Below are 26,059 nucleotides of genomic sequence, written 5' to 3' on the forward strand. Positions count from 1 at the left end.
GTCTCATTAGCATAAGTATTCCAGTTATGCCCACAGAGACTGTTCGTACAGTGCTGTTTATATGACTCTTGGTGGAGTCCCTGCATCTGACTGTATACTAAACATTTCTGCGGAGATAATGAGAGGTCAGAGCTCTGACACATAGAGGTTAGCGTTTATTATGCGTAACCTTGCACACTGAGTGTCTGTGAAAACTTTTGTCAGTCACTTTACATTACTGAATTTTTTTTTATTTATAAGTAATGGAATGAGCTGCTGTGAAAAAATGGATAAGAGAACACACTTCAATTGAGGTCATAATAAACCTCTTTTTGTTTATCTGATGAGAAAATAAGATGATCAGCAGTTTGTGACGTGTTTTGCAGTGTGAAGTTGGATCAGGCCACATGTCTGTGGGAATTGTGCTGGCAGATTTTCAGCAAACAATGCATGTTATAGCTCTATTGTGCATTAGTAATCTGTGCCTCCCATTGTGTCCATGCAGAAGAACGGATGGTTCTCAGAGCTGTAGTCCCATAATTCACGCAAATCCCTTCATCATCTCCTCCAGCTGCAACGTAAGAGTTCCCCACAATGAATGAGACTCTTATGCCCGTTCTCACTGCATGAGTAGTGTAGTTATCTCAGAAGAATTTTCAGTTTAAGACTATGAAGAATATTGCCAGTGTTCCAAATTAAAGTGTGTTCACTGTGTGAAATTAAAATGAGGGTAATATAGGCATGTTATTTTGAATCGGTTTTGTACTTAAAGACCCCCTGTGGTGAAAATCAAGTTTGTAATGTTGTTTATATGTCTGTGTCTTTAATATGCTTTCAGACAAACCATGTGTAAAATCATCAGTCACACCATTGCTGAGTATTTTTTCCTCAAAAACGTGATTTGAACCAATTTTTTTAAAAAATTTTAACCAATATTTCCTCTTGCCATTGTGTAGCGTTTATACCCATTCCACAGAATTCAATGGGGGGGGGGGGGGATCTGTGTGAGCCTTCTTTGTCTGATTTTGACATAAACCTATGTTCCCCCCCATTTTCTATCATTGTGAGATTGATTGTTGTACAGAAATATGCTGGAAAAATTGAATTTCCATCAGACAGCTGTTAAAGTTTTACTGCAGGTGAATAGTTTTAAATCCTGAAATCTTCTATGTTCTAAAGAAAGTGCATCTGTCGATTTTGTGCTGATTTTGCTGTGTACAGTCACTCTACTGTTTCTCTGTCTCTGAAGCTCAGCATTCACTGACATTTCTGTCGACCAAACGGAGAGAATGCGCTTAGATTTGGTGTCCTATTTTTGTGTGTCTGTGGGGAGAGAAAGCAGAGCGTCTCTTTGACACACACCTCATGATTCCTTGACTCCCTTTAACTCTTCTCATGGGAAGACATTACACTCTCTCCTGTCTGTTTCTCTCAGAGGAGTACGTCTGCCATTCCATCATCCTGCTTTTATTCCCGTTTTTCTCTCACAGCATGGAAATATTTTAGCATCTCCATTCCTCTTTTTACACGTTTTGAGCTCCATTGCATTATGTCGTGGTGCTCAAGAGTATCAGTTTTTTCCTCTTTGTCTCTGTCTCTCTTTCAGTCTAGGTTGTGTGCATCAGCTTTGAATTCTCTCTCTCTCTCTCTCTCTCTCTCTCTCTCTCTCTCTCTCTCTCTCTCTCTCTCTCTCTCTCTCTCTCTCTCTCTCTCGGAGGCTGAGAGCATTTTGCTCACTCTTGACAGGTCTCTTTTATCGTAGTTTTAAATTTTTAAATTGAAGTATAATTTTATTAAAATAATATAAAGGGACGACTGACTGTTCTTACTGCAACCAAGCTGCTAATCGTCAGAACCCTGATTGGATTAACGTAGTAACATAATAATACTTTTTTCAACAAGAATGCATTAAATTGATCAAAATGAAAGAAAAAAAAATGTTTTTGTAGAAAAACATTTCTATAAGTAAATTCTGTTCTTTTGAACATTCTATTCATCAAAGAATCCTGAAAGAAGTATCACTGTTTTTCCGCACAAAAAACATTGCATTTTCACATTTATAAATGTAATGTATATTAAGCACCAAATCAGCATATTAGAATGATTTCAGAAGGATCATGTGACACTGAAGAGTAATGACTGCTGAAAATTCAGCTTTGCTATCACAAAAATAAATTACTTTTTAAGGTATAATTAAATATAAACAAGGTTTTAAAATTGTAATAATAACAATATTTCTTTTTTTTATTTACTGTATTTTCAATTAAATAAATGCATCCTTTGCAAACATAAGAAGCTTCCTTCAAAACATTAAAACATCTTACCGACCCCAAACCTTTGAACGTATATTTACATATTAACCAGAAATGGATCATGATGGTCAATTAAGTGACCAACAAGTTTTTTTTATCCAGCTCCCAGCCTGAGCTATGGCATTCGTTTTTACGTACAAGGTTATACAAAACAGAGAGCATTTACATATAAACATTCAAAGAGAGAGAAGCAAAAACAGCCTGACTGATAAAATGATATAGTTTTATGAACTAAATTCTGACTGTGTTTAAACTAACATTATAAATGTCCTTGAGCACATATGTTAGAAGCTTCAAATACAGCCACTTTAATAGATTGGTCTTTGGATACTTTTCTGTGTAGAGGATGTCTAATGTCTAAGAGACTTAGTCTTTACTAAAGCACTGTTGAACTGAAACAAACCCATGAGGAGAGCGTGGCTGAGGTATTAATACATCAAAAGAGTGATTTTATTCCTAAGATTGTATCTCGTCCCTCGGTGAAAGCTTTGCTAAATCTGGCTCTTAATTATGCTAATATATTATCATTTGTTAAGGGAAAGCACAGCCGTGATTAGTGATTTTCAATACTGTTCTCTCATGTTGCTCATCTAATAATATGCTGCTTTTTAAAGAAAGATGATTAGACTGAAATTGTGATTAAAATGTGCTCTTTATGTGTCTATAAGTGCCAGAGCTTTTACTACAGTGTCAGAATGTCTCCCGCGTGGCACTCAGAAATGTGTTTTTATTGCCGTTTGACCTCTGACCCAAAAACTGTCACTGGGAAACTTAAGCTTGGCATTTTTTCCTGCAGTTATTTCTTGCCTCGCAGAGAGCGTGTATTCATTTTCATCATGTCTTATTGAACAGCTCTGAGGCTGGTCTTTGTGCAGCGGAGAACATTACAGAATGTCAGAATAGAGACAAATTGGATGGAGGCCACGGAAAGGAGCAATTATGGGTGATTTGCATTGCCTACTGTAAGGACCAGAAGCAATATTCACATGACATTTCATTATGAGAGTAGATAGAGTTTGTGCTCAGTTCACCTTGACTTAACTTGACTAATTTTTTTGAGCTGTCGTCATTCCTCTCGAGAGATGTCAGCATCCTCATCTGGAGAGAGAGGAGGTGATCTCAGAAGTGCCTAAGTAAATCAATCTCTCTCTCTCTCTCTCTCTCTCTCTCTCTCTCTCTCTCTCTCTCTCTCTCTCTCTACTCTCTCTCTCCTCTCTCTCTCTCTCTCTCTCTCTCTCTCTCTCTCTCTCTCTCTCTCTCTCTCTCTCTCTCTCTCTCTCTCTCTCTCTCTCTCTCTCGTCTATCAGCAACTCCTGCTGGAACAAAGGCAGTTCCTCTTTGAGACTGAAGTTTGAGAGATTTCCACTGAGCGGTCATTACTGCTGCAGCCAAACTGATTTCCTTCCATTCTTATGTGGGGAAATGTCTCAGACACTTCTTAATGTGTAGATTAGATAGATGGAGAGGAACATTTGGCCGAGAGAAAGACAAGCGATTGTGTTCATTCCTCATCGGTTCCTTGTCTCAGTTTTATTCACCGTCCTTGCAAGAGGCCTGCGATTAGCGCACATGCACTAATTGCAGTGGGCGTTTTTGTGCTATTTATGCTTTTGTTGTACATTGTTAGGACTCCTCACACGTTTGTGCTTTGTTTAATGAGTATATGGATTTATTATGCAAAATCATATCCTGGCAGCGTTGATTTAGATGCAAATTAAAACAAAACAAAAATCTTCAAAGGAAAATTCCTGTCTTAGATGTTCTTCTAATTAAATATGATCATTAATAGGTTTGCACAAAATATTTCCGGTTTCCATATGTATATGGTATAAATATATATATAATATTAGTGGAGCATACTCTTATTATTGCTCATACTTGGGGTTACGTATTAGACTTTTGGACAGTAAGCAACCTAGCAACACGCTAAAAACCACTCAAGTCAAAACTTAGGAACACTCCAACAAACGGGCCAGCAACACCATTCATTTTTTTCTTCATAAAATGTAAAATCTATTTTTATTTTTAATCTGTATTCAAATAACCGCCCTCATCAGTCTGTATGAGTGACCCCGCATTTAGATGATCCATCTTGCATAATATTCACACTCTCTATGAGTCATTCAGGTCAAGGGTTTCTGGATTGTTGAATATAATAGCCTTTAGTGCTTAGAAACACGGCAAGATCTCTTGTGTAAAATTGACTGCTGTGTTCAGGCAGTTTTACCCATGATTCTCAGCTAAAGTAAGCTAAACTGCTTAATTCTGTTCTGTTTGCTGTGCACATATTAATGCCAAGGAGAGACAGGAATTCTGGGTGAAGAGATTTCTCATCTGTTTCTCAGATTGTTCATCTCCCGCTCACCGCCTCTATCTCTCTATGCTTCATTCCTCTGTTGGAGTGGATGGATTTGTTTGCTGTAAATAGCAACACCTGTTCAGCAGAGATTAACAGGAAGCAAAGGGTTATTCTGGGCATAAGGAGGTGTCCTGTGTATGTGTGTGTGTATGTGTGCTGTAGGTTCTGCATAGTGCTGAAACGGTATAGAGGTTAGAAGATCAGATGGGCTGAAAGAGAGAGACTGCATGTCCCTGTAGTAACTGGAGAGCACACATATGGGGAGGTATTTTTGAACATTAAAAGAGCTTCATAAAGTGTGGTCAATTACTCGCTCCAGATAATGGGCATGTGTTTAAAGGGCCATTGATACAGTCCTGAATGTGGTAAAATTATTCATTCTTGAAATCTAATGCCAGTTTGGGTAATGCTATCTTTTATTTTGGATGTTCTGAGTTTTACACATTTGTTGTTTCAACTTATTTGGCGCTCCATTTGGCACACTTGACTTGAAAACAGTGTGTGTCTGAACGGGCAAGTGTTGTGAGCTATTTATAACCATATAGCTGTTCTTTGCTGGGTTAAGTTGTGCCACACGTTTGTACAGTAAGTTGGAACGCCTACTCGGGGTTCATTTTCCTTCAGCCTTGCTTAGTTTTGTAATATATGGTTATTTAAGCATTTTTATATGCATTGCTAGACAGTTGATGCAACACTTACAGAGATTATATCATACTGAAATCTTCCAGCAACGCCTCAGACATTCATTACTGGTATACTCTGTAATTTTTCTCAGAAAAAGTTTTGTGCACAAATAAATGACTTGTACTTTTGAAAAATATTGGCTCAGACTCATAGGAAAATCCAGCACGAGTCATTATATTGAGGCTGGCATATTGAGATTAAATGTCCAGCCAGACACCATTTACTTAAACGCTATCATTCAAAGGCAACTTGCTGTATATTTGCCCATGCAACAATGAACAATTTGTGTAGGCACCTTTAAGAATATCAGCTTGGTTGAACACACACTCACACACACACACAGATGACTGTTTGCCCTCTTTCTAAACCACTCACTCCATCTCTCTGTCTCTATCCAGATGGCTTAGTGTGGGTTTTGGCCCAGACACACATTGGTAGCGCACACACACACACACACACACACACACACACACACACACACACACACACACACACACACACACACACACACACACACACACACACACACACACACAGTAATCAGTTTAATAAGGAACCAGGCTCTTAAAACACTATTGAAGGGGGTGGATTGGAATCCACTGCAGCTTCAATGTATATGTAATGAGTGATTATAATCAAGGTATTAATCTATATTTTTCCTTCTAAATATCAAATGAGTTGAATGACTTCTCTGGAGATTTTACTTTGTTATAGAAGGTACCAGTGTGATTACTGAAATGTTCTTTTCATGTATTCTTTAATGTCTTTATTTGATATCTGAATGCAGTAACAGTGCTTGCTTATTTAGCAATCTTCCAGAAATTAAATAGGGACTTGTTTTGTGTTTGAGAAAGGTCTTCAATGTGTTAGAACATTGAAGGGACCCTTTCTTTGTTAAAGCCTTACTTTCAGTTAGACTAAAGTCTCCTCTCCTTGAGAGAAAGAACGCATTATCTTGATGTTTTGAGAGGACTCTCCTGTTTATCGTTTGAGCCTGGCCAAATCCAACCTTGGAAAAGCTGTGTGTCGGTGTGTGTTAGTCTTCTTGGTTACAGGTTAACTGGAACCACTGGCATTATTGGAGATTGAGTTATTGTTCTGGACATGCTGGCGGCCAGCATCCCAAATCTGCGACCTGGAAGGTCACGACATGGCTAACTTCAGGGTCCGAGTGTCAGCTGCATAATCGATGGACATATGCTTCAGTCTATCTGTATATGTGTGGAAAATTACTATATTTATCTATTTCTTAGCCAATCAGAAACAGCAACCTGAAGCAAGAACGTAACTTAGACCTTTGGTGAAGGGTACAATTGCTGTGATCTTTGTAACTGTAAGCGGGGCGGCCTACGAACGCCTGTGTGAGTCTTGAAGCTGACTACTGCTGATGAAACTACAAACTATCTTCAGTAAAACTTTTCTTCTATTTATTATAATTCTGATTCCGGGTCTTCTTTCGAACATCTGGTCCTTTGGTCCTAAACTGTTACCCCCAACACTATTTACACTATATGTTACATCTGACATTGAGTTTTAAACTTCAAGTGGTTGTCATTTTGGTAATGTTCCTAGAAAAAAAAAACTTTACAAATGCTTTGTTAAACTATTCAGGCATATGGCCAGCACATTGCCTTTGTATTGCCTGATTGTTTGACAAAAATATATTTTATTATAAGAGGGGAAAATACTTTTTTTTTCCTTTACAAGAAAATATATTATCCAGCTGCTCTCTCTGGTCAATGTTTAGGGATGTCGTTTTTATGGCATAGTGTCTGTTTATTTAAATCTCATTTAAATCCAGATACTTTTCCTAGCAATATGGTATTAAATAATTCATTGTGTTTCCTTTCTACAACAACAAAGCAAAATTTAGAAATCACAAGATCTAGTTTAATTGAAGTTTTTCTTTTTTCTTTAGCAAGTGTTTTCCATCCATCCATCCCGTTCTTTACATCATTTATCACAGTTTTTCCTTTCTGCAATAAAGTAATGGTTTAAAAATCACAACATCCTTTGAAATGCATGTGTTTCGTAGGCATATTTAAAGACACAGACAATCTCTCTCCCTCCTATCCTCTGTACATGATAGATAGATTGTCTATTGTGAGTTCTGATTGCTAAAGCGAGTTATTGTGTCTCTTTGTGGCCCTCAGCATGTGAAAGCTCCCCATTGTGCTGAGGGTCTCTCTCTCCCCTCCCTCACCCCCCTCTACTTTGATTATGCGGGTCATGACAGGCGATACAACTTTCTACAGTCTTTTTTATTACAGACAGAAACACCTAGCTGGATTGTCTCATTTAATCTAGGAGCTTTGTAAGCATGTGATCAATCTCAGCAGGCAGACAGGAAGGAAGGTAATATTGCAGAGCTGTCATCGTGAGTTTGTTTTAACCTTGCAATCTTTTTAATTCACAGTGCGTTTGTGCACATTTTTCCTATATGAACACGGTATAGTCAACACTACAGCTATATTTATCAAACGATATACTGTTATGCCACATTTGTGTTCCAGATCCAGTGTCACCATATCTTGCTGTTTTCCACCACAGCGAAACGACCCATGTCAAACATGATAGTAAATCAGGCCTTTGCATTCTACATGCTCACAATGATTCTGTTCCCACTACATGTGCCTGTGTGCTGGCATAGTGCGTGCATGTGTGTGTAGATCAGGCCTAATGTGCTTTTAATGTGCGTGAAGCTACGTAAAGAAAGCAGTAAATCAGAGGGAAAGGAGAAGTTCTGCTAGACCAAAACAAGATTGTGTAACTTGGCTGGAACTGATCCAGGAACAGACCTACTCATGCACTAATCAAAAACTCTATGAGAACAGAGCTAATCTAGCCGTATTTAACATTAGAGCTGTGGCGTAGTGGTATGCACAGTCTAGACACGTTAAAAGGGATAAAACATTTAAATTCTGTCATTGTTTACTCACTATCAAGTTGTTCCAAACTTGTGTGAATTTCTTTCTTCTGCTGAACACAAAAGAAGATATTTTGAAGAATGTCTGTAACCAAACAGTTAATGGACCCCACCGACTTCCAAAGTATTTTTCTTCCATACTATGAAAGTCAGTTGGGGCCATCAACTGTTTTGGATTTGTGTGTGTGTGTGTGTGTGTGTGTGTGTGTGTGTGTGTGTGTGTGTGTGTGTGTGTGTGTGTGTGTGTGTGTGTGTGTGTGTGTGTGTGTGTGTGTGTGTCTGTGTCTGTGTGTCTGTGTGTCTGTGTGTGTGTCTGTGTGTGTGTGTGTGTTTTGTCATGGTTTTCTATCCCGGTGGGGACTTCAACCTGAATGCACACAGAGACTCATGGGGACTCGTGTCACAGTGGGGACCTAAATAGAGGTCCCCATGGGTAAACAAGCTTATAAATCATACAGAATGAGTTTTTTTGGAAAATTAAAAATGCAGAAAGTTTTGTGTGATGGGTAGGTTTAGGGGTAGGGTTAGTGTAAGGAGAATATACCATTTGTACAGTATAAAAACCATTCTATGTCTATGGAGAGTCCCCACAAAGATAGTGAACCAGACGTGTGTGGGTGTGTGTGTGTGTGTGTGTGTGTGTGTGTGTGTGTGTGTGTGTGTGTGTGTGTGTGTGCGTGTGTGTGTGTGTGTGTACTGTTTGTCTCGTGAGGTGTAGTGACCACACAGCAGGTTTCAGATCAGTGACTTTTGACCTCATTCATTCAGTTGGACACGTTTATAGAAATGCTAGCATTTGTCTCATGGACCTTATCTTCTCTTAGCAAACACTCAGCTGAATTGAGTCTGACACAAGCAACAGTTGAGTAAACATTGTTTGACGGTGCAGGTTTTTCCCCTCTCTCACTTAGACTCATTCTGTCTGCACTTCCGTTCAGGAAGTGGCTAGAAAATGGTTGAAAATGGTTTCCAGCTACTTGGATTCGTTCAACGATATGCTTGAAGATACGTGTGTCTACACATTCGTGATTGTGTGTAAATGTGTGTAGTTTTAGCAGAGGACACACAAATAAATAGTGTCTCTTAAGGTCAAGGAGAAAGAAGATATTAAGTCCCAGTACTTGGCAGCCACTCCATCTGGGTCATTCTCCAAGCCAATCTAAATGCCTAGATGTCATAAGAATGGATGGGGTTTTATTCTTATCACTGCTGTGTCATAAACTGCTGAGGATTTTGATTCACCCCAGTGACTCAAATCTTTTAAATCAGTGCACCAAAGAGATTTTGATTTGTTCAGTGACATTTTTTGGCAGTGATGCCATTATGCCAGTAGGTGAGTGTCTTTTGTGTGTGTTATGAGTGAGTGACTGAATCGTTCACTCCAATGATTTGCTATAAAGCAGTTCATGATGGAAATAATAGAAATTTTTAATAGTTAACAACCTAAAATAACAGTGTCTGCAACAGCAGATCTATATTTTTTTTCTTCAGTTTTGTCAACTGCTGGGCACGTCTTCAGTCAAGTTTTAGGATAAAGAGACAAGCCTAAATCCATTACCGTAGGGTTTTTTATTTTTAATGCTTTAAAAAAAGTATCTTATGTTCACCAAGGCTGCATTTATTTGATCATAAATTTAGTATAAACTGTAATATTGTGAAATATTATTTCAATTTAAAATAGCTTTTCTATTTTAATATATTTTCAAATGTAATTTATTCCTATGATTTCAATATTCAGCATCATTACTCCAGACTTCAGTGTCACATGATCCTTCAGAAATCATTCTAATATGCTGATTTGGTGCTCGAGAAACATTTCTTATTATTATCACTGTTAAAAACAATTTTGGATTTGTATGTTTTGACTTTTATTGTTGTTGATTTAATGTAGTTTTGTATTTTTACTTGTCGGACCAATCGGAGAGGCTAATGGGGATCCAAATAAATAAATGAATAAATAACACATTTACAGATAAGATGTCAGTCTATAACGGCAAGGGAGATTACCAAAGCCATCACGTGCTTCAAAAGTGAAAAACATATGCAAAAGAACACAAAAAGTCAGTGCACGGAAGTGAACGAGAATGATTTGTCATCAAAACAAATCTATAACTTTGAATTGTGCACATTCCTCTTATGCCCTTTTACGAAGACTTGATTTTGTTTTTGGGTTGTACTAGAATATGCTTTCATGCTTGATTGTTCAACACATTTTCAATTATTACAGCACCTCTCTACCCTGGCTGGCCTGAACGCTTTGTTAGTTCCTGTTTCGATGAAGCCCCTCCTTCCGAAATAGGTGTTTGGGAAATTTTTCAGGCGGGGATTTTTCAAAAGATGACTTCACAAAGCCCGGAAAAAAACGCATTGTAGTCAAAGCGAGTTGTTCGTTTTAGTTCTTGGAAAGTGGTTTCTGTTAAATAAAATATCTCCCTTTGGAGTGGATTTTGAGCTTTGTAACCTTAAAGATCTTTTTGTGCTCAAACAGCAACATTACAGAGTAAATAGAGTAAAAAAAAAAAAGCATAATAGGACCTAATTAAGACCCAAGACATTTATTAAAGGGAAAGTCTATTTTCATTTGAATGTTGTTTTTAAAAAGGGGACACTTAAACCAAAACTAACATTATACGTTTGTTAGACATTTTGTAAATCTCTAGTTCCCGGTTTCTGCATGAATTTGCCCAGCTCTTGATGTTCGGCCTGGTTTTGGCTGTCCAATATTTGCCACGCATGTTAACCACAGCAGCTGCAGTCTGGCCTTAAAATACGCTTGGTAAAGAATGTGATGTGGAGTTGGCCAACAACTGCCACTCAGATATGCACTGTCAGGACAGAACTGTGTGTGTGTGTGTGTTTGAGGGGCACACCTGTGGATGTATGTATAAACTTGCTTTGAGTCTACAAGGATATGACAGTGTGGAGATATTTACAGAGGCCTCAGTGAACAGTGGTGAAGATGCTTGGGGACAGATTCTCTTTGGTCTAAATCTGACCCGGTCGCATTTATCCAGCTTTAGATTGCTTAGTTCAGCCCTCTGTTTAGCTCAGATCAGTTTAAGCTGCTGTTGTTGGGGGTATTCTACTGTTTTAAACAGATCTATATGAGGAAAGAGCAGATGTCATCTCTTCTATTGTCCTTTCAGAGCGTGATTAATAGACCGGCGGGGCTTTGTGACCTTATTTATGGTGCTTTTCCCTCTCATTATTAAATTGTTTAAAAGGCTAGCAGTGAAGATAATCTCTTTGATGTGGACCATATCCCATAATGCCTATTGTGTACCATGTGGTAGTGTGCTCATTGTTTTTAAACTGGTGAGATTATGCTGGTAATAGTTCTCCTGTAAGTTTTGACCTGTTAGCAGTGTGTATTCAATATCTTTGGGAGCATTACTCCCTCTGGCTGTGTTTTGACTGATGCTTTAACTCTCGGAGAGGTGATTACCATGGATTAATATGGGATTTATCTGTATTTGCGTTTCTCACTGCATCTTGTTTGTGAGTTTGTGTATTCAGAATCTCAGAAAAGAAGCGCTATAAAAAAATTGTTGTTGAGAAGTTTCAAAATCAGGGCATGAGGTGAGGATTTGTATGAAAGCTTGTTTTGTAATTGCTAGAAATGTCGAATTGTAAGAAATAAACTCGCAATGCAAGAAAAAAGTCAGAATTGCAAGTTTTAGATCTCACAATTACGACATTTTTTCTTGCAATTGTGAGCTGACTATATCTTGCAATTCTGACTTTATTTCTTCCTATAGCAAGTTTATATCTTGCAATCTTGACATTTTTTTCTCGCAATTGTGTTTACTATATCTCACAAATCTGACTTTATTTATCACAATTTCAAGTTTATTACTCACAATTTTGAGAAAAAGTCTGAAATGTGAGATATAAACTCGCAACTGCGAGAAATAAAGTCAGAATTGTGAGATAAATTTGTTTTTATTTGTTTGTTTTTATTTGTTATTCTGTGGCGGAAACAAGCTTCCACTGATTCGAGTGTTTGTCCCAAGTAGTTCAAAAGTTTTTTAAAGAAACAAATACTTTTATTCAGTAAAGCATTAAATCTATCAAAAATGACAGCAAAGACATTTATAATTTTTAGCTATAATTAAAGATTTATATTACAATTAAATTCTGTTCTTTTGAAGTTTCTATTCATCAAAGAATTCTAGAAAAAGGATACCAGTTTCCACCAAAATATTAAGCAGCAGAACTGTTTTCAACATTGTTAATAAGAAGAAATATTTCTTGAGGACCAAATCAGCATATTAGAATGATTTCTGAAGGATCATGTGACATTGGAGTAATGGCTGCTGAAAGTTTTGATTTGTGTAAATGCAGCTTTGGTGAGCATAAGAGACTTCTTTCAAAAACATTCAAAAATCTTACTGACCCTAAACGTGACTCATTTTAGAGCCACTGTGAGCCAACAGCTCTTACATATCCTGAGCATGTGCACAGTCCTCTTTGCCAGAAATCTGACCATTTCCTTTCATGTTTTGATGTATTTTATGCTTAATATTAGAGGCCCAATTGAATTTTCATAGCTACAGTAAGTCAGTCCAGCAAACATATATTGAGGGGATACAGCAAATACCTGATTAAGCTTATTATAAGCTGCATGATAGGTTAATTGGTTTATTGTGTGTTAATGTGTTCTGCTAAATGTCTGGAGGAATATTGTGAGATCCTGTGGGCCTCAGCGAATGAGTTGGCAAACACTGCTGAAGCTGATAAGGGGAAACCAAGCTTTGGCATCCCAGGAAGGATTAGTGAAAACTGGCTAGTTCCACACCACAAACACCCCCCAACTGAGATTAGAAATGGGGGGATAGTCTCTGCTCATGTACAGGGTCCAAAGTTAAGTTGTTGCTACACCTGACAATGACAGATGAATTGAGATCAACAGCAAACTCTGATGAACAACTTTATTGTAAACACTATGGGTGTAAATATTTGTTCTGACACTGATTTGATTCAGTTGCGATTCTTGAATGCATTGTGAACCGATTTGATTTCGGAATTATTTAAACTTATGAAGGCACAAATATAACTGGAGAGACAATCTGCCTTGACTACGGTCAAATATTGGTTAAACTCAAAAATTTACTTTTGTATAAGAAATTCATGCGGAATTGATGAACGATGCATCAGTGTAGATCAGCACAGGTAAGTCGGCACAAAACGGAAGTTGCGATAGTCTTTTCTTCCCTATTGTAATTTCTCGAACAAGAAAAAATGTAGGGCGGGACTTGTCCAACGGGAATTGATCGGATTGTTGTTGTTTACTATTGCTATGATCTGATGTGAGTGATGGGGTGTGAATCTTCACTGGTCTCATGATTCAATTCGAGTACGACTATCATGTCAACGTTTCGATTCGATTCGATATCAAGATGCATCTCAATGCATTGCATCCTTAATTTTCAATATTACTGCACATGCCATGGCTACATTTTCGCCAATGAATACAAGCAATTAGATATACTGTATGAACTCCCTTTTTATTTTATCTGCTCCAAGAAAGTACACTTCCTGAATGTAGTAAACATAAAAAAAAAACTTAAGTCTGAACACAGGAGACAACAGAAGCATTTAGAACTAATAAACACTAGTAAATACTAAAAGCGCATGAAACTGTCAAGTAGTGTACTTAAGTTACAATAACGCACACACTCACATGCTGTAAATGTTAGAACCATAGACTGTAAAAAAAATATGGACGTAGTGTCCATGACGTCACCCATAGGTTTCTGAAGAGCATTTTTGAAGCCCAAAGTGGGCGGAGCCGGCCGTCGCCATCTTGACAAAGCATCACCGCGCGTCACTCCCAGATAACCAAAAATGGGCAGAGGCGGGATTAGCTGAGGTGACGTAACGACTAAAGCCTGGAACCCACCAAGCCAACGGTCGGCGGTCGGGCAGTTTTTGTGTGTCAGCCGACTAAGTTTTCTCAGTGTGTTACGCACTGTTCCGTACCGTCGGCTGAAATTGGTCCTCGTCTGCTTTTTTTCAGCCGGTTCGACATGTTGAATCGGCGTCGGTGAGAGAGAGAACTCTGATTGGCTGTTCAGCTTAGTGAAGAGTCAGTGCACGAGAATAATAGCAAAACAGCGAGCAAAAAAGTCAAAACGGTACAGATAGAAGGTTGTTCTAATGTTACGTCATCTTACCTGTGTTTCTTGGCGAATAATTCAATATTAACACGAGCGGAGTGGAATAAAGAAAGTGTTTAACAGGATTGATATTCAAAACGGTAAGCACGCACGGCTAGTAGTGACAGCAGCGGCAATTGTCACTCAAGTGGCCACGCCCTTAATTATGCAGAACTTTAAGGCTAAATATAATTTAAAATTCACCCCCCTTACAGTTGTCATGAAGGGTAAAATTAGCTAAATAGACCAAAACTACTTTTTGTACCGGGCTGTAAACATAGTTTTTTTCTGCTGTTAAGTTGGGCATTTTAACATGGGGGTCTATGGGATTGACTCTCTTTTGGAGCCTGTCTCTAGCGGCCAGTCGATGAACTGCAGTTTAAGTCACTTCCGTGTTTAATTCAAGAGAGAGACCGGAAGGTTGCCGCTTCGTTAAAACCATAGACAGTAAAAGAAATGGACACAGCGACCCCACTGGATTCAACGGAGAAAAGTGAAGTCAATTAGAAGCACTCACTTCCTGATGGCTGACCGTACTGCGCAACCTGTCTGTCTTCTAGTAGCTGTGCCAAGAGAAATCTGAATCATTCTCTTCGGAAACTTGCAGGGACGGAGAGCGTGAGTAGGAGGTGTCTATGAGCTAGGAGCAGGAGCAACTTTTGCTAAGTATTCTGATTAATTATTTTGTCATTTTGCCTCCACGTCCCCCCGATTGCCCGCGAGCTTCTCCTCCTGTCCATACGGTAATTTCTCTACTGTGCGACAGAGAGTCGCGTGGTTATGACGCAATCGTTAGCCTATTTTTTTTTAAAAACTGCTTCTACAGGGCCATAACGTAAGATACAAGGTAATGGAGCCTTCTATACATTTTCATGTTTCTTTAGAAATAAATAATGGACAAATGGAGTCTTTAAACGCCTCAGATGTAAAGTTATTCGCTGTCAAAGTGACGCCAAAATGAATGGAATGCTAACAGGAGGTGATGGTCTGCTAATCAATGGCGGCCCCCGGGGAAGCTTCAGTTTCCGGCTGATAGATTACCCTCCTGGTTAAAACAGTTGGTGCATTTTTGATTACTCGCTTTTGTCACGCCTCCATCTGCCATTTTATGCTAGTGCGAGAATTACTGCATCGATGCAGAATCGTTCACGTCCGCATCACGATGCATCGATTAATTTCAACACCAAATAATTTATAATAAATACCGCAATATTCCATAAAAAAAACAACAAGATTGTCCATTTTGATTTCATGGTGACTTTAAAGGATTTATTAAGTTGCAAATCCTACAAAGTCACCATTAAAATGTCATTTTTACGTATCTGAAGCTTGGCAAGTGTTAATTTTGAACTTAGTGTGTGTACTCTTACACGCTAACACACATACTCTCTGGAGCGGTCATTTACTTTCATAAGATTCTAATGAGGGAAATGTAGGGCAATAATTTTTCTTTTAGTACGGCTCTACAGGAAGTCCTTCTAATGAATAACGTGTTTGATTTCTCTGTTGTCAGAAGCTCCAGGGTGGATCTGTTCACCACACAACGTTAGCGTCTCAACATTCCCTCAGTAAGCACCTGTCTCACTGATTAATGATCTCCTGCATTCAAGCCCGTCACCATCTTCCTCTTTTTCTAGACTCCTCTGCTCCATTATAAACCATGTAGATTTCACACGTTGATTAATGAAACAATGTTTATAATAGATACAGGACTCCTAGGGTTCACTAATTGGCTTGTGGTGCTTTGGAAGTTGGAACAACTCGAGGATTGAAGTGAAGAAAAAAAGACAGAGAATAGAGGTGTGATTTCAGTTGTTAAGACTATCTTATCTCTGCAGGCATAAGATTGCATCCATGCGGTAAATGCGAGGACAAGAAAATGTGTACAACAAACATACCCAGCATTAATGTTGAATTTCCAGCATTGAAACACTCTGACAGATATGATAGGTGGAACTTCAAAAGCTTTTGCCTCTATTCTGGCACTTAGATGTGTTATTTGTGTAGTCAGATGGGATCTACATCACTGAAATACATTCATCATCCCAGTGCATCATGGAGGTGTGTATGCTGTAGGGCTGTAACGATATGCGATATGAAACCGAAATCGTGACACTCAGATCCACGAACCTGTGTCGCGGTGTGAGTTCGGCAGAATCGCGACACACCCCTTCCAACTCCCAGAGTTATCCTTCCCGTCCAGATCTATTTAGTTTCATATTCATGTTTAAAGAAAATAATTTATTTTTTTATTTCATCTATGTTGATATGAAAAGTGAAAAGCATAAGTAAGATCATAAGATGCGCAATATATCGGGAGACAAATGGAGTGGGCAGACATGATACGAACTGAATCGAGGGTTTGGTGTATCGTTACAGCCCTAGTATGCTGCATATCAATGATGCCACATGCATATACAGGGGGAAAACTGTTTGATGACTTACTGTCAGATCCAAGCAGATATCCATAGATATTTATTACTGGTTGTTGTTAAGACATGTATAACAATTATATAATTATTTTTCATACTTAACATCGGGGATTTGAACAATTCAAATCCTAAACTGTATAATGCCTTGGAAACCACCTGCAACACCCTGTCAGTTTTTATTTCATTTTAATTTTCATATTTTATTTTATTTTACCACGATAAGTATGAACATAGTAATAGTGATAACTGTCTTATCAAGTGTCTTATTTTTTATAATTAATTATTTTTATTATTAATCATCTAGTAAATTACCAGATTTGTTGGGGCTGTGCTCTCTCTCTCTCTCTCTCTCTCTCTCTCTCTCTCTCTCTCTCTCTCTCTCTCTCTCTCTCTCTCTCTCTCTCTCTCTCTCTCTCTCTCTCTCTCTCTCTCTCTCTTAGTTTCTAGCATATTTAATGTATTTTCTTTTAATCTCTTAAAGTTATGAATTACCTAGCACCGGTTTAAAAGATTTGTGCTCCCTAAAGCTGTTGTTGACAGGGTTGTTCCTTTTATCTATATTGATCTTGTTGGCAAATTATAATCCTCACAGATAGATGGCTCCTTAAAAGCGACTGCCTCTGGCACAGAAATGCTAATGTTTGTAGCAGCTAGGCATGAGAGACACTGCAGGGAATGTCCTAAATTAAACATAATATACACCCCTCCAGCCTGTGTAATTTACACTAAAATAGGGGGATCTTGTATACAAGAGGCTTGTAGGTAAATCGAGGTTTAGGATCCGGGCTGCTAGCACAAAGTTCGCTGGTTTAATCCTTAGTAGGGTTGACCAATAAAATGGCAACGAGAAATGGCGATTTCCATTGAAGCCCTCACTAAAGAAATCAACCTTAAATTATTTCATGAAGATAGTCAATGAGTCATGTTGTTTAAATGCAATAATGCATACTATGACAATTTCAGTGCTTACAATTATGTACACAGAGGAGGAATTGATGAATTTGTCCAGAGACAGTCTTGGCAATATATGAGAATTATGTGTTTTCAACACTTTGTGAATGGCTTCATATGACAAGGCTCCTTTTCCACAAAACAAGGTCAATAGAATGGGTTTGCAAAATCTGAAAGCCTTCCACAGAAGAGTTTACATTTACTGGGCATTTGGCAGACTGAAAATCCCAAGCAAATTACATTGCATTCAAGTTATACATTTTATAGTTCATGTGAGTTTAAGATGTTATAGCTGCAAACGGTGGCATTAATGGGCATACTTTCGAAATTAAATAAGTAGCAACTAGATATGTGTATGGTGTTCAGTTCCTTTTAGTTTGCATAGTGTATATTTAACCAAAAAATTAGCTTTTTTTTGTGTACAAAAAACATAGTAATGGAATGGAAATATGGTTCACAGGGGACAATTTTAAGTTCAACAATAATTGTCCTGAAATGTATTGTTGAGAGTGGTGATTTTTTTCATAAAAGTGATGTGGTGGTGGTGGTGATTCAAAGGAGATTAATTTAGAGATGTAATCTGTGCAATCAATATATATATATAGTCTAGACACACACAATACCGCAATACTGTAAGAAAACGTGGGGTCAGTAATATTTTTTTAATTAATTTATTTTATTAAATATTACAGTAAAAACAGTAATATTGTGAAATATTTTTACAATTTAAATAGCTTATTTTTATTTTTAATATATTTAAAAATGTAATTTACTACTTTGATGGCAACGCTGAATTATCAGCAGGCATTACTTCAGTTTTCAGTGTCACATGATCCTTCAGATCATCATTCTAAAATTATGATTTGGTGCTCAACATTTACTATTATTATTATTATCAATTTTAAATGTATGTGTGTTTGTGTGGCACCCAAGCCTTTAGCATGTGAAAACTACGAAATAATGTGCCGACCTTTAAAAAGAGATTCTAAAGAATCTCTGCATTGTCTTTCAGATGAAGGGCACTTTAAGCCTTTGAGACTTCATGAACGCAGCCTGTTGTCTCTCTCGCATAGAGCAAGACGCTTGCAGATCAACCGATCAAGGGTTATTGCATTTCACAGGCAGTGTATTTATTCCATAATTTCCCTGACGTTCTTGTTTACCCCCAAGGAGCTGTTCATGCGGCCGATAAAACAGGCTTTTATTTCTTTGCCCACGGCATGGATTGATTCTGAGGTCGTCCGTTTGTGATTGGATTATACGTGAAGGAGTAGTTATTCCATCTGTTTTGCTCTGTTGTGTCTGAGGGTGGTGATTCTTGCCTCTTTATCATTCTTACCTTACACTTCATTACTGCTTTGTATTCTCAGGACTGCATTGTAAAGTTTCTGATTAAAATGAAGAAAAAAATTAATTGAGAACAAAACTGAATGGAATGAGTGTATCGTATCGCATCGCACCAGTGAGATAAAGGTGACAGAAGACTTCACCTATCCGAAAAGCCTGGCATTCCTCCAGTGCAGACGGAGTAGGAGTTGGTGCTTTTCCCTCGGGTTCGAGAGAATGGTACTGTGATCTACTGCCTACAGAGAGAGAATTGACGCAGCAGGAGAGTTTAGAGAGTTATAGGTCATTCCAGCTTTAAAATCTGATTGGATGAGGTTTGTTTGAAGCTGCTGTGGAATAGCCGATATACAGTAACAGCTTTGCAACTCTAAACGGTCTGCAGTCAGGCTAATGGACTACATTACTTAATGGAAATATTGTTTATTGTAATTGCTGCTATACTTAAATGCAATTATGTGTTGAACAATGCTGTTTTTATCAAATAAATCGGGTAAAATCACTGTAAAGCAAGTCTTTGAGTGGCTTGTTGCATTATTATGCATCTGCTGTATTACTCACAATCAAATTCACATACACATACACAACCTTAGCATAGGCAAGAAATGAAATCTCAGCCATTCTCAAAGACTGATAAATCTTTCTTTGGATGATTTTATTCACATTGTGGTTATACTATGAATATATTGTAGATTTATGGACCTCTAAAATAAACGTGGTTGGTCATTTCACATGTCGATCCAATGGCGTCTTCCTGTCTGAATGGGCGGTTCTTGGCCAGAAAATGAAATGTAATAGACTCAGGTCCAAGTTTAGAAATGCTCAAATATATATGCTCTGCTCTGCCTGTTAACCCATCTTAAATGAGACCTGAGTAGAGTTCAGTTATATAGTGTATTATGAAAGGTGCTATGGTAGGACAGATAGTCGTGGACTGCAACATGTCATCTTGCTAAATGTCCTATATTTTGTATGTGTTGGGCACCAGTAGTTTACCCATAAGACATTGCCACGCTCTGTGAGTTGTGGTTGATCAGTATTGGTTTCTTTAATAGCCACTAACGCTATCTATATGTTTATGGTTGATATAATTTAGCTAATGCGGGAGCTGTACATAATAATTATTTTTTTTTAAATTATAATAAAATAATATAATTTTTTTTACTTACTATAATGATTAATTTTATTATTATTAAATATATTATTGTTGTTGTTATTAATATGTATATATTTAAATGGTTCAATAAAATAAAATAATAATTATTAGTAGTATTAAATTATTACTGTTGTCATTTCATTTATGCAAAACAAGTATTATTATATAATAATAATTATAAGTATTGTTGTCATTTGATTTCAAACAATGTTTTATTATTTTAATAATATTAGCAATAATGATAACAATAATCAAATAATAATATTTATAATGTTCACATTTTTTAACTGACCCAAGGGGGAATAAATTTTGCTATAGTTATCAGCCAAAATTATGTCCTTATTTATTAGTTTGTCACAAGAGTCTGCACAAATGTGATTTTACTTTATCAAAATGTTCTGTCAATAATCAGCATTAGGTTGCTTATGGCTGAATAAGCTCACAAGTTTTCTGAGGTTTGCATGAATCATCTAGGGATTCAATTAAATTAAAAAAATGAACAACCTCTGGCTGTGAAATGATCAACTTTGAGCTATAACATTCTTCTGTCTCTCTTGTACCCTCTCAGGTGCCCGTGGTTAACCAAGGCCATCTCCCCTCTTGTGCCTCTATACAATGGCATCATCTTCCTCTTTGTGTTGGCTAACTTCAGCATGGCCACCTTCATGGACCCTGGAGTCTTTCCCAGAGGTATGATCCTGTCATCGTTTAAGTTTCCCAATTCAAATATCTGCAGATTAGATACAGCAGTAGCTCCACGATTAGGACGTCTATAATACTGCAAGATAGACAATGTTGATGTGAATGTTGAAATTTCCTTCTGTTTCTCTCTCAATCCCAGCGGATGAGGACGAAGACAAAGACGATGATTTCCGAGCTCCGCTTTATAAAAACGTGGAGATAAAGGGAATCCAGGTGCGGATGAAGTGGTGTGCCACGTGCCACTTCTACAGACCTCCGCGCTGCTCACACTGCAGCGTGTGTGACAACTGTGTGGAGGTGAGACGCATAGGAACACGCATACCAGCATTCCTGCGTTATATAAAATGATCACGATGCCAGCGCTCTCACACATACATACTTCCCTTCTCACTGTAGGACTTTGACCACCACTGCCCATGGGTGAACAACTGCATTGGTCGGAGGAATTATCGCTATTTCTTCTTGTTCCTGCTGTCTCTAAGTGCTCACATGGTGGGCGTATTTTCCTTTGGCCTGCTGTTCGTGTTACACCACCTTGAGACTCTGAGTGCACTCCACACAACTGTGACGTATCCTTCCCTGAAGAGCAACTATGATGAAAGCTCATTTAGTTGTATTTAATACATTTATTTACCTACCAATTAAAAGTATGGGGTAAGACTGTTTTTTAATTTTTTTATTTTGAAAAACATTACTATTATTCAGCCAGATTGTATTAAATCGATCAAGAATGACAAAAAAGTCATTTATAATGTTACATAAGAATTCTATTTCTAATAAATGCTGTTCTTTTAAATGTTCTATTCATCAAAGAATCCTGAAAAAAATGTATATATTATTTTTTTTCCTCTTTGTCGCATCTTTATTTTTGTGTCGTCAGCAGTATTATTTTAGTGTTATGTATTTTTTAGTTATATAAACTACTACTACTAAATAAACTATAGATATAGATATAGATTTAGTTTATTTTAGCACTTCAACTGAAACTTATTTTATTTCAGTTTGTTGCTAAAGCAACAATTCAAATTTTTGTTTAAGTTTATTAAGTTGACCTTTTTCATCTAATATTTTTAATTTTAATTTTTAACCATTTTGTTTAACAATAACAACACTGCTCGTCTTACAGGGCCCACAGTGAGATCTCATTGGCTCACAATCCTGCTCCACTTAGCTGTGTATGAAAAATCAAAAATGTTCTGATTGGCTGTGATTTTGTGGGCTCCTTGACTCTCCTGCTGTCTAGTCTTGTGGTCATGTGTGTGACTGGCCTCTTCTTCATCCCTGTTATGGGCCTCACTGGGTTTCACATGGTTCTTGTAGTCAGAGGACGGACCACAAACGAACAGGTGAACCAAATTACACAACACTAAATATATTTATCTGGTCTGTGTAACAACATACGCATATGTAGAGGCAGGATCGTAGTCACATGTTGCACACCCACTCAGAATCACCTTGATGTCTTTCCAACTTGATTGCCTTCTGTTGTTCGTGCATGACATCTGTTATAAAGGCTGTTATTTTCAGTGCACATTACGGTCCTTTGGGTCAAGGACAGTTGTTTTCCACTCTCCTCAGTATGCTGAAAGTAGAATTCCTCTCTCTCTCTCTCTCTCTCTCTCTCTCTCTCTCTCTCTCTCTCTCTCTCTCTCTCTCTCTCTGTTCTCAGGTGACAGGAAAGTTCAGAGGAGGAGTGAATCCATTCACTCGGGGTTGCTGTGGCAACATGAAACACGTCTTATGCAGTCCGCTTGCTCCTAGGTAAAGAAGAAACTGGCTTCTGCACACACATATATTCATGTTCATAATCACTGAGAGTTGCAAGCACGCACAGTACACACATACCGGAAAGTGTGTGAAATACACTGGCCACAGTGTGTTTCCACGACCAGTTGGAACAGACAGATGGGTGTTTCATTTCACTTTAAGTGAATTTACATTAGGTTATTTGTTATTTTCTATTTGCAAAACAGGCAGGATTCAATGAACATTCCGCTTAGGCAAATGCTACAAAAGCCCTATGAAGGATCAACTTAACTGTGTAACTGTTTTTTATTGCCAATGTGTAAAACACTTGTAACAAAATATTTTTAAAAAATGAGCCCTTTGACTTCCTAGGTTGTCTATGAAAGCCTGTAGACTGATTTTTATGACGTTTTTGCTGAGAAAATCAAAAGGATGTGACGTTTATGTTCGCTCCTGAGAGCCTTTCTTCCGTTTAATGACTCATGAAATGAATGCTTATACAATGTTCAGGATAAAGCCGAAAGGTCTATTCTGTACTGTAATGTCAATGTGTCATGTAAAGAAAAGGAATTAATTCAAACTATAGTCTCACATGGCCAGATCTAAGTAGTCTGTCGTCTCAAATATACTTTATAATCAAACAATCATTACATTGTAATTTTAATGATCTCATCTGTCCACTTAATGCCGGTGAATTGCAGAGCTTGTGCAAATGTATCCACATCGATATGATCAGATGCTTTCTTAACTGCTGTTTTCTCACCGCTGACGTCTTTGTTGTGTGCTTATTTTGTTATTGAGATGAAAGCGCGCAGCAGAAAAGGAAATATGCTTTAAAATAAGCGTGACGCCGTTAATAATTACTGTAACAAATATAAACAGAAGACATGGATGGAAAAAAGAGGTTGTTTATCATTGTAGACAATCTAGAGGGGGTTTCAGAAGAATAGAGGTCCATAGGAAGGTAGATTGCGTCCTGTTTTTCTTGCCTGTATTATGACACTCCGAGCAGGAAGAGCGTATAGCACTGAAGACTTGAAGCAGGTCATGTAACAATGGGGAGAGAGAAAGTGATTGCCGTATAAACACAGATCAGAGCCAAGGTTAATGACTTGTTAAAACTCGTTTAGGCGTCTTCAGAAACAATAGAGGACACCCTTTGTGAGGTCAAAGCAGAACAAAAGGAGATTGCTGTAAACTTACTACTTTTTTCCACTGGACAAATTAAAATGTTCCTTGAATCAGAAATAGAAATTATAGAAGTTCGACAACAAAAACGTGTCATCATTTACTCACCCTCAAGTTGTTTCAAATGAGTATGGCTTTCTTTCTTCTGAACACTGTCTGATGTTTTCAAGTTTAAAAAAGGATAAAAGTGGTCTATACTCTGCTTTATGTATACTTTTACACTATAATACCATGTTCCAAGGCCTCTGAAGCCATAGAGTAGCTTTTTGTGAGGAGTGCACCAACATTTAAATGGTTATGAACTGAACATCTTGACATCTACTAGCTCTCCTTGGCACAAACATGAGAGTTCATAGGAGAAGTAACAATATCTGATTCATGAGCGAATCATTCTTTTGACTCAAGAACTCGAGAGCCAGATCCATCTGTTTTGTGAATGAATCAGAATTGAAGCTATCAAACACTACCGTTCTAAAGTTTGGGGTCAGTAAGATTTTTTTGTGTGTTTTTTGAAAGAATTCCCTTATGCTCGTGGAGGCTGCATTTATTTAATCAAAAATACAGTAAAAAAAAAAAACCAGTAATATTGTGAAATATTATTTCAATGTGAAATAACTGTTTTCTATTTTAATATATTTTAAAATGTAATTTATTCCTGTGATTTCAAAGCTGAATTTTCAGCATCATTGCTCCAGTCTTCAGTGTCACATGATCCTTCAGAAATCATTCTAATATGCTGATTTGATGCTCAAGAAACATCTCGTATATTATCAATGTTGAAAACTGCTTAATATTTTTTTGTGGAAACCATAATAGATTTACAGCATCCTTGCTGAATAAAAGTATTATTATTATTTTAAACGACATCTAAATCTTCAGAATGTAAGCTTTTCATGTTCCAAAGAATAAAGAAAGTCGTGTGGGTGTGAAAGAACATGAATGAACATGAGAAAATGTCATTTTTATCAAATATTTGTTTAAGCATTGTCTGATTTTGGCATACACTGATTAAGTCTGACCCATGAATTTATATGCTTTATCTAAAAATATCAAATCTGTGTTGTTTTGGAGGAAAAGCATTTCAACACACATCACGTCATCGGTTGTATATCTGCTCTACAGGTATATCGCTGATCCCAGGAAGAAAATTCCTATCGCTTTGAAACCACCATTCCTCCGCCCTGACCTCTCTAACCGACACGTCACTGTAAAAGTCAGTGATAATGGTATCCATAGTAACATCCTACGAAGCAAAGTGAGTCAAAAAAAAAAGCTTTTAATTCTGTCTGCCTACATCCTGGAATTTCAATGGTGTTTAATCATTTCTGTTATTGTAGTAAGTGCCGCTACACCAGCAGTTCATAATGTCATCAAAACAGGCTCATTATTTAGATTTCAATGAAAACTGGAATTATTCAAATGCATGGTGTCCTCATTTTTAGAGGAACAGTTTTAGGAATGTGGTGCCTGTGCCTAAATCATGCTTCCCAAAATAAATCGTGGTTTTTTTGTGCTTTAGTCTAAGACTAGTCTGGATGGTGTGGATGATAAAAGTATAGATAAACAGCCACCTCTGCCACCAAAAGCAGATCGCTACAACCAGCTCAAGAGTCAACTCACCTCCAGCGAAGGCAAGTAGCGCTACAGAACAGCCAGTCACTCATACTGTAGTCAAATGGTTTGCAGTTTACTAGGTTTTTTGTTAAGCAGTCAGCACCAAAATGTAACAAAATTAATTTTTATTTATATATTTAAACATATATTTGGCTTGCGAGATTTTTTTTAAATGCTACTTAAAAGTATTTAAAAACCATGTGATTATAAATAAAATATTGTATTCATCTAATTCATCAAAGCCTGTTTTCTGCTTGTGAAAAATCATCTTTTTCTAAACTGCACTTCTACTGCCATCTGGTGTTGCATCATATTGCAGTACTGTTGAGTCATTCATTTAATTTGTGCCACATTTTCCAGAGAGTTCCCTGTCCAGCAAACCCACCAATCCATCCACCCCAGCCATGTACAAATACCGGCCTTCCTTCGGCACCATGCCTAAAGTGCACTATCACGCAACCGGAGAGAAGGTGAGAGTCAGGAATATAATAATATAATTTACATTACA

At 37.5% G+C, this 26,059-nt stretch overlaps 1 protein-coding gene across 2 annotated transcripts in view; it reads left to right on the forward strand.

Annotated features, from left to right (window-relative positions):
• zdhhc8b (zDHHC palmitoyltransferase 8b) overlaps positions 1-26,059 on the forward strand; it is a 61,291-nt gene that overhangs the window by 28,257 nt on the left and 6,975 nt on the right. Inside the window, exons 2-9 of one of the 2 annotated variants that reach the window (XM_079872970.1) lie at positions 20,870-20,991; positions 21,143-21,300; positions 21,400-21,572; positions 22,247-22,349; positions 22,673-22,764; positions 25,060-25,192; positions 25,457-25,568; positions 25,912-26,021. In XM_079872970.1, coding sequence (XP_079729096.1) covers positions 20,870-20,991; positions 21,143-21,300; positions 21,400-21,572; positions 22,247-22,349; positions 22,673-22,764; positions 25,060-25,192; positions 25,457-25,568; positions 25,912-26,021 — 1,003 coding nt within the window. Of the gene's footprint in view, positions 1-20,869; positions 20,992-21,142; positions 21,301-21,399; positions 21,573-22,246; positions 22,350-22,672; positions 22,765-25,059; positions 25,193-25,456; positions 25,573-25,911; positions 26,022-26,059 lie in introns of both variants that reach the window. The other variant, XM_079872969.1, reaches the window with a different exon arrangement.

Source organism: Squalius cephalus (genome assembly GCF_949319135.1).
Source record: "Squalius cephalus genome assembly, chromosome: 5".
Lineage (NCBI taxonomy): Eukaryota > Metazoa > Chordata > Actinopteri > Cypriniformes > Leuciscidae > Squalius > Squalius cephalus.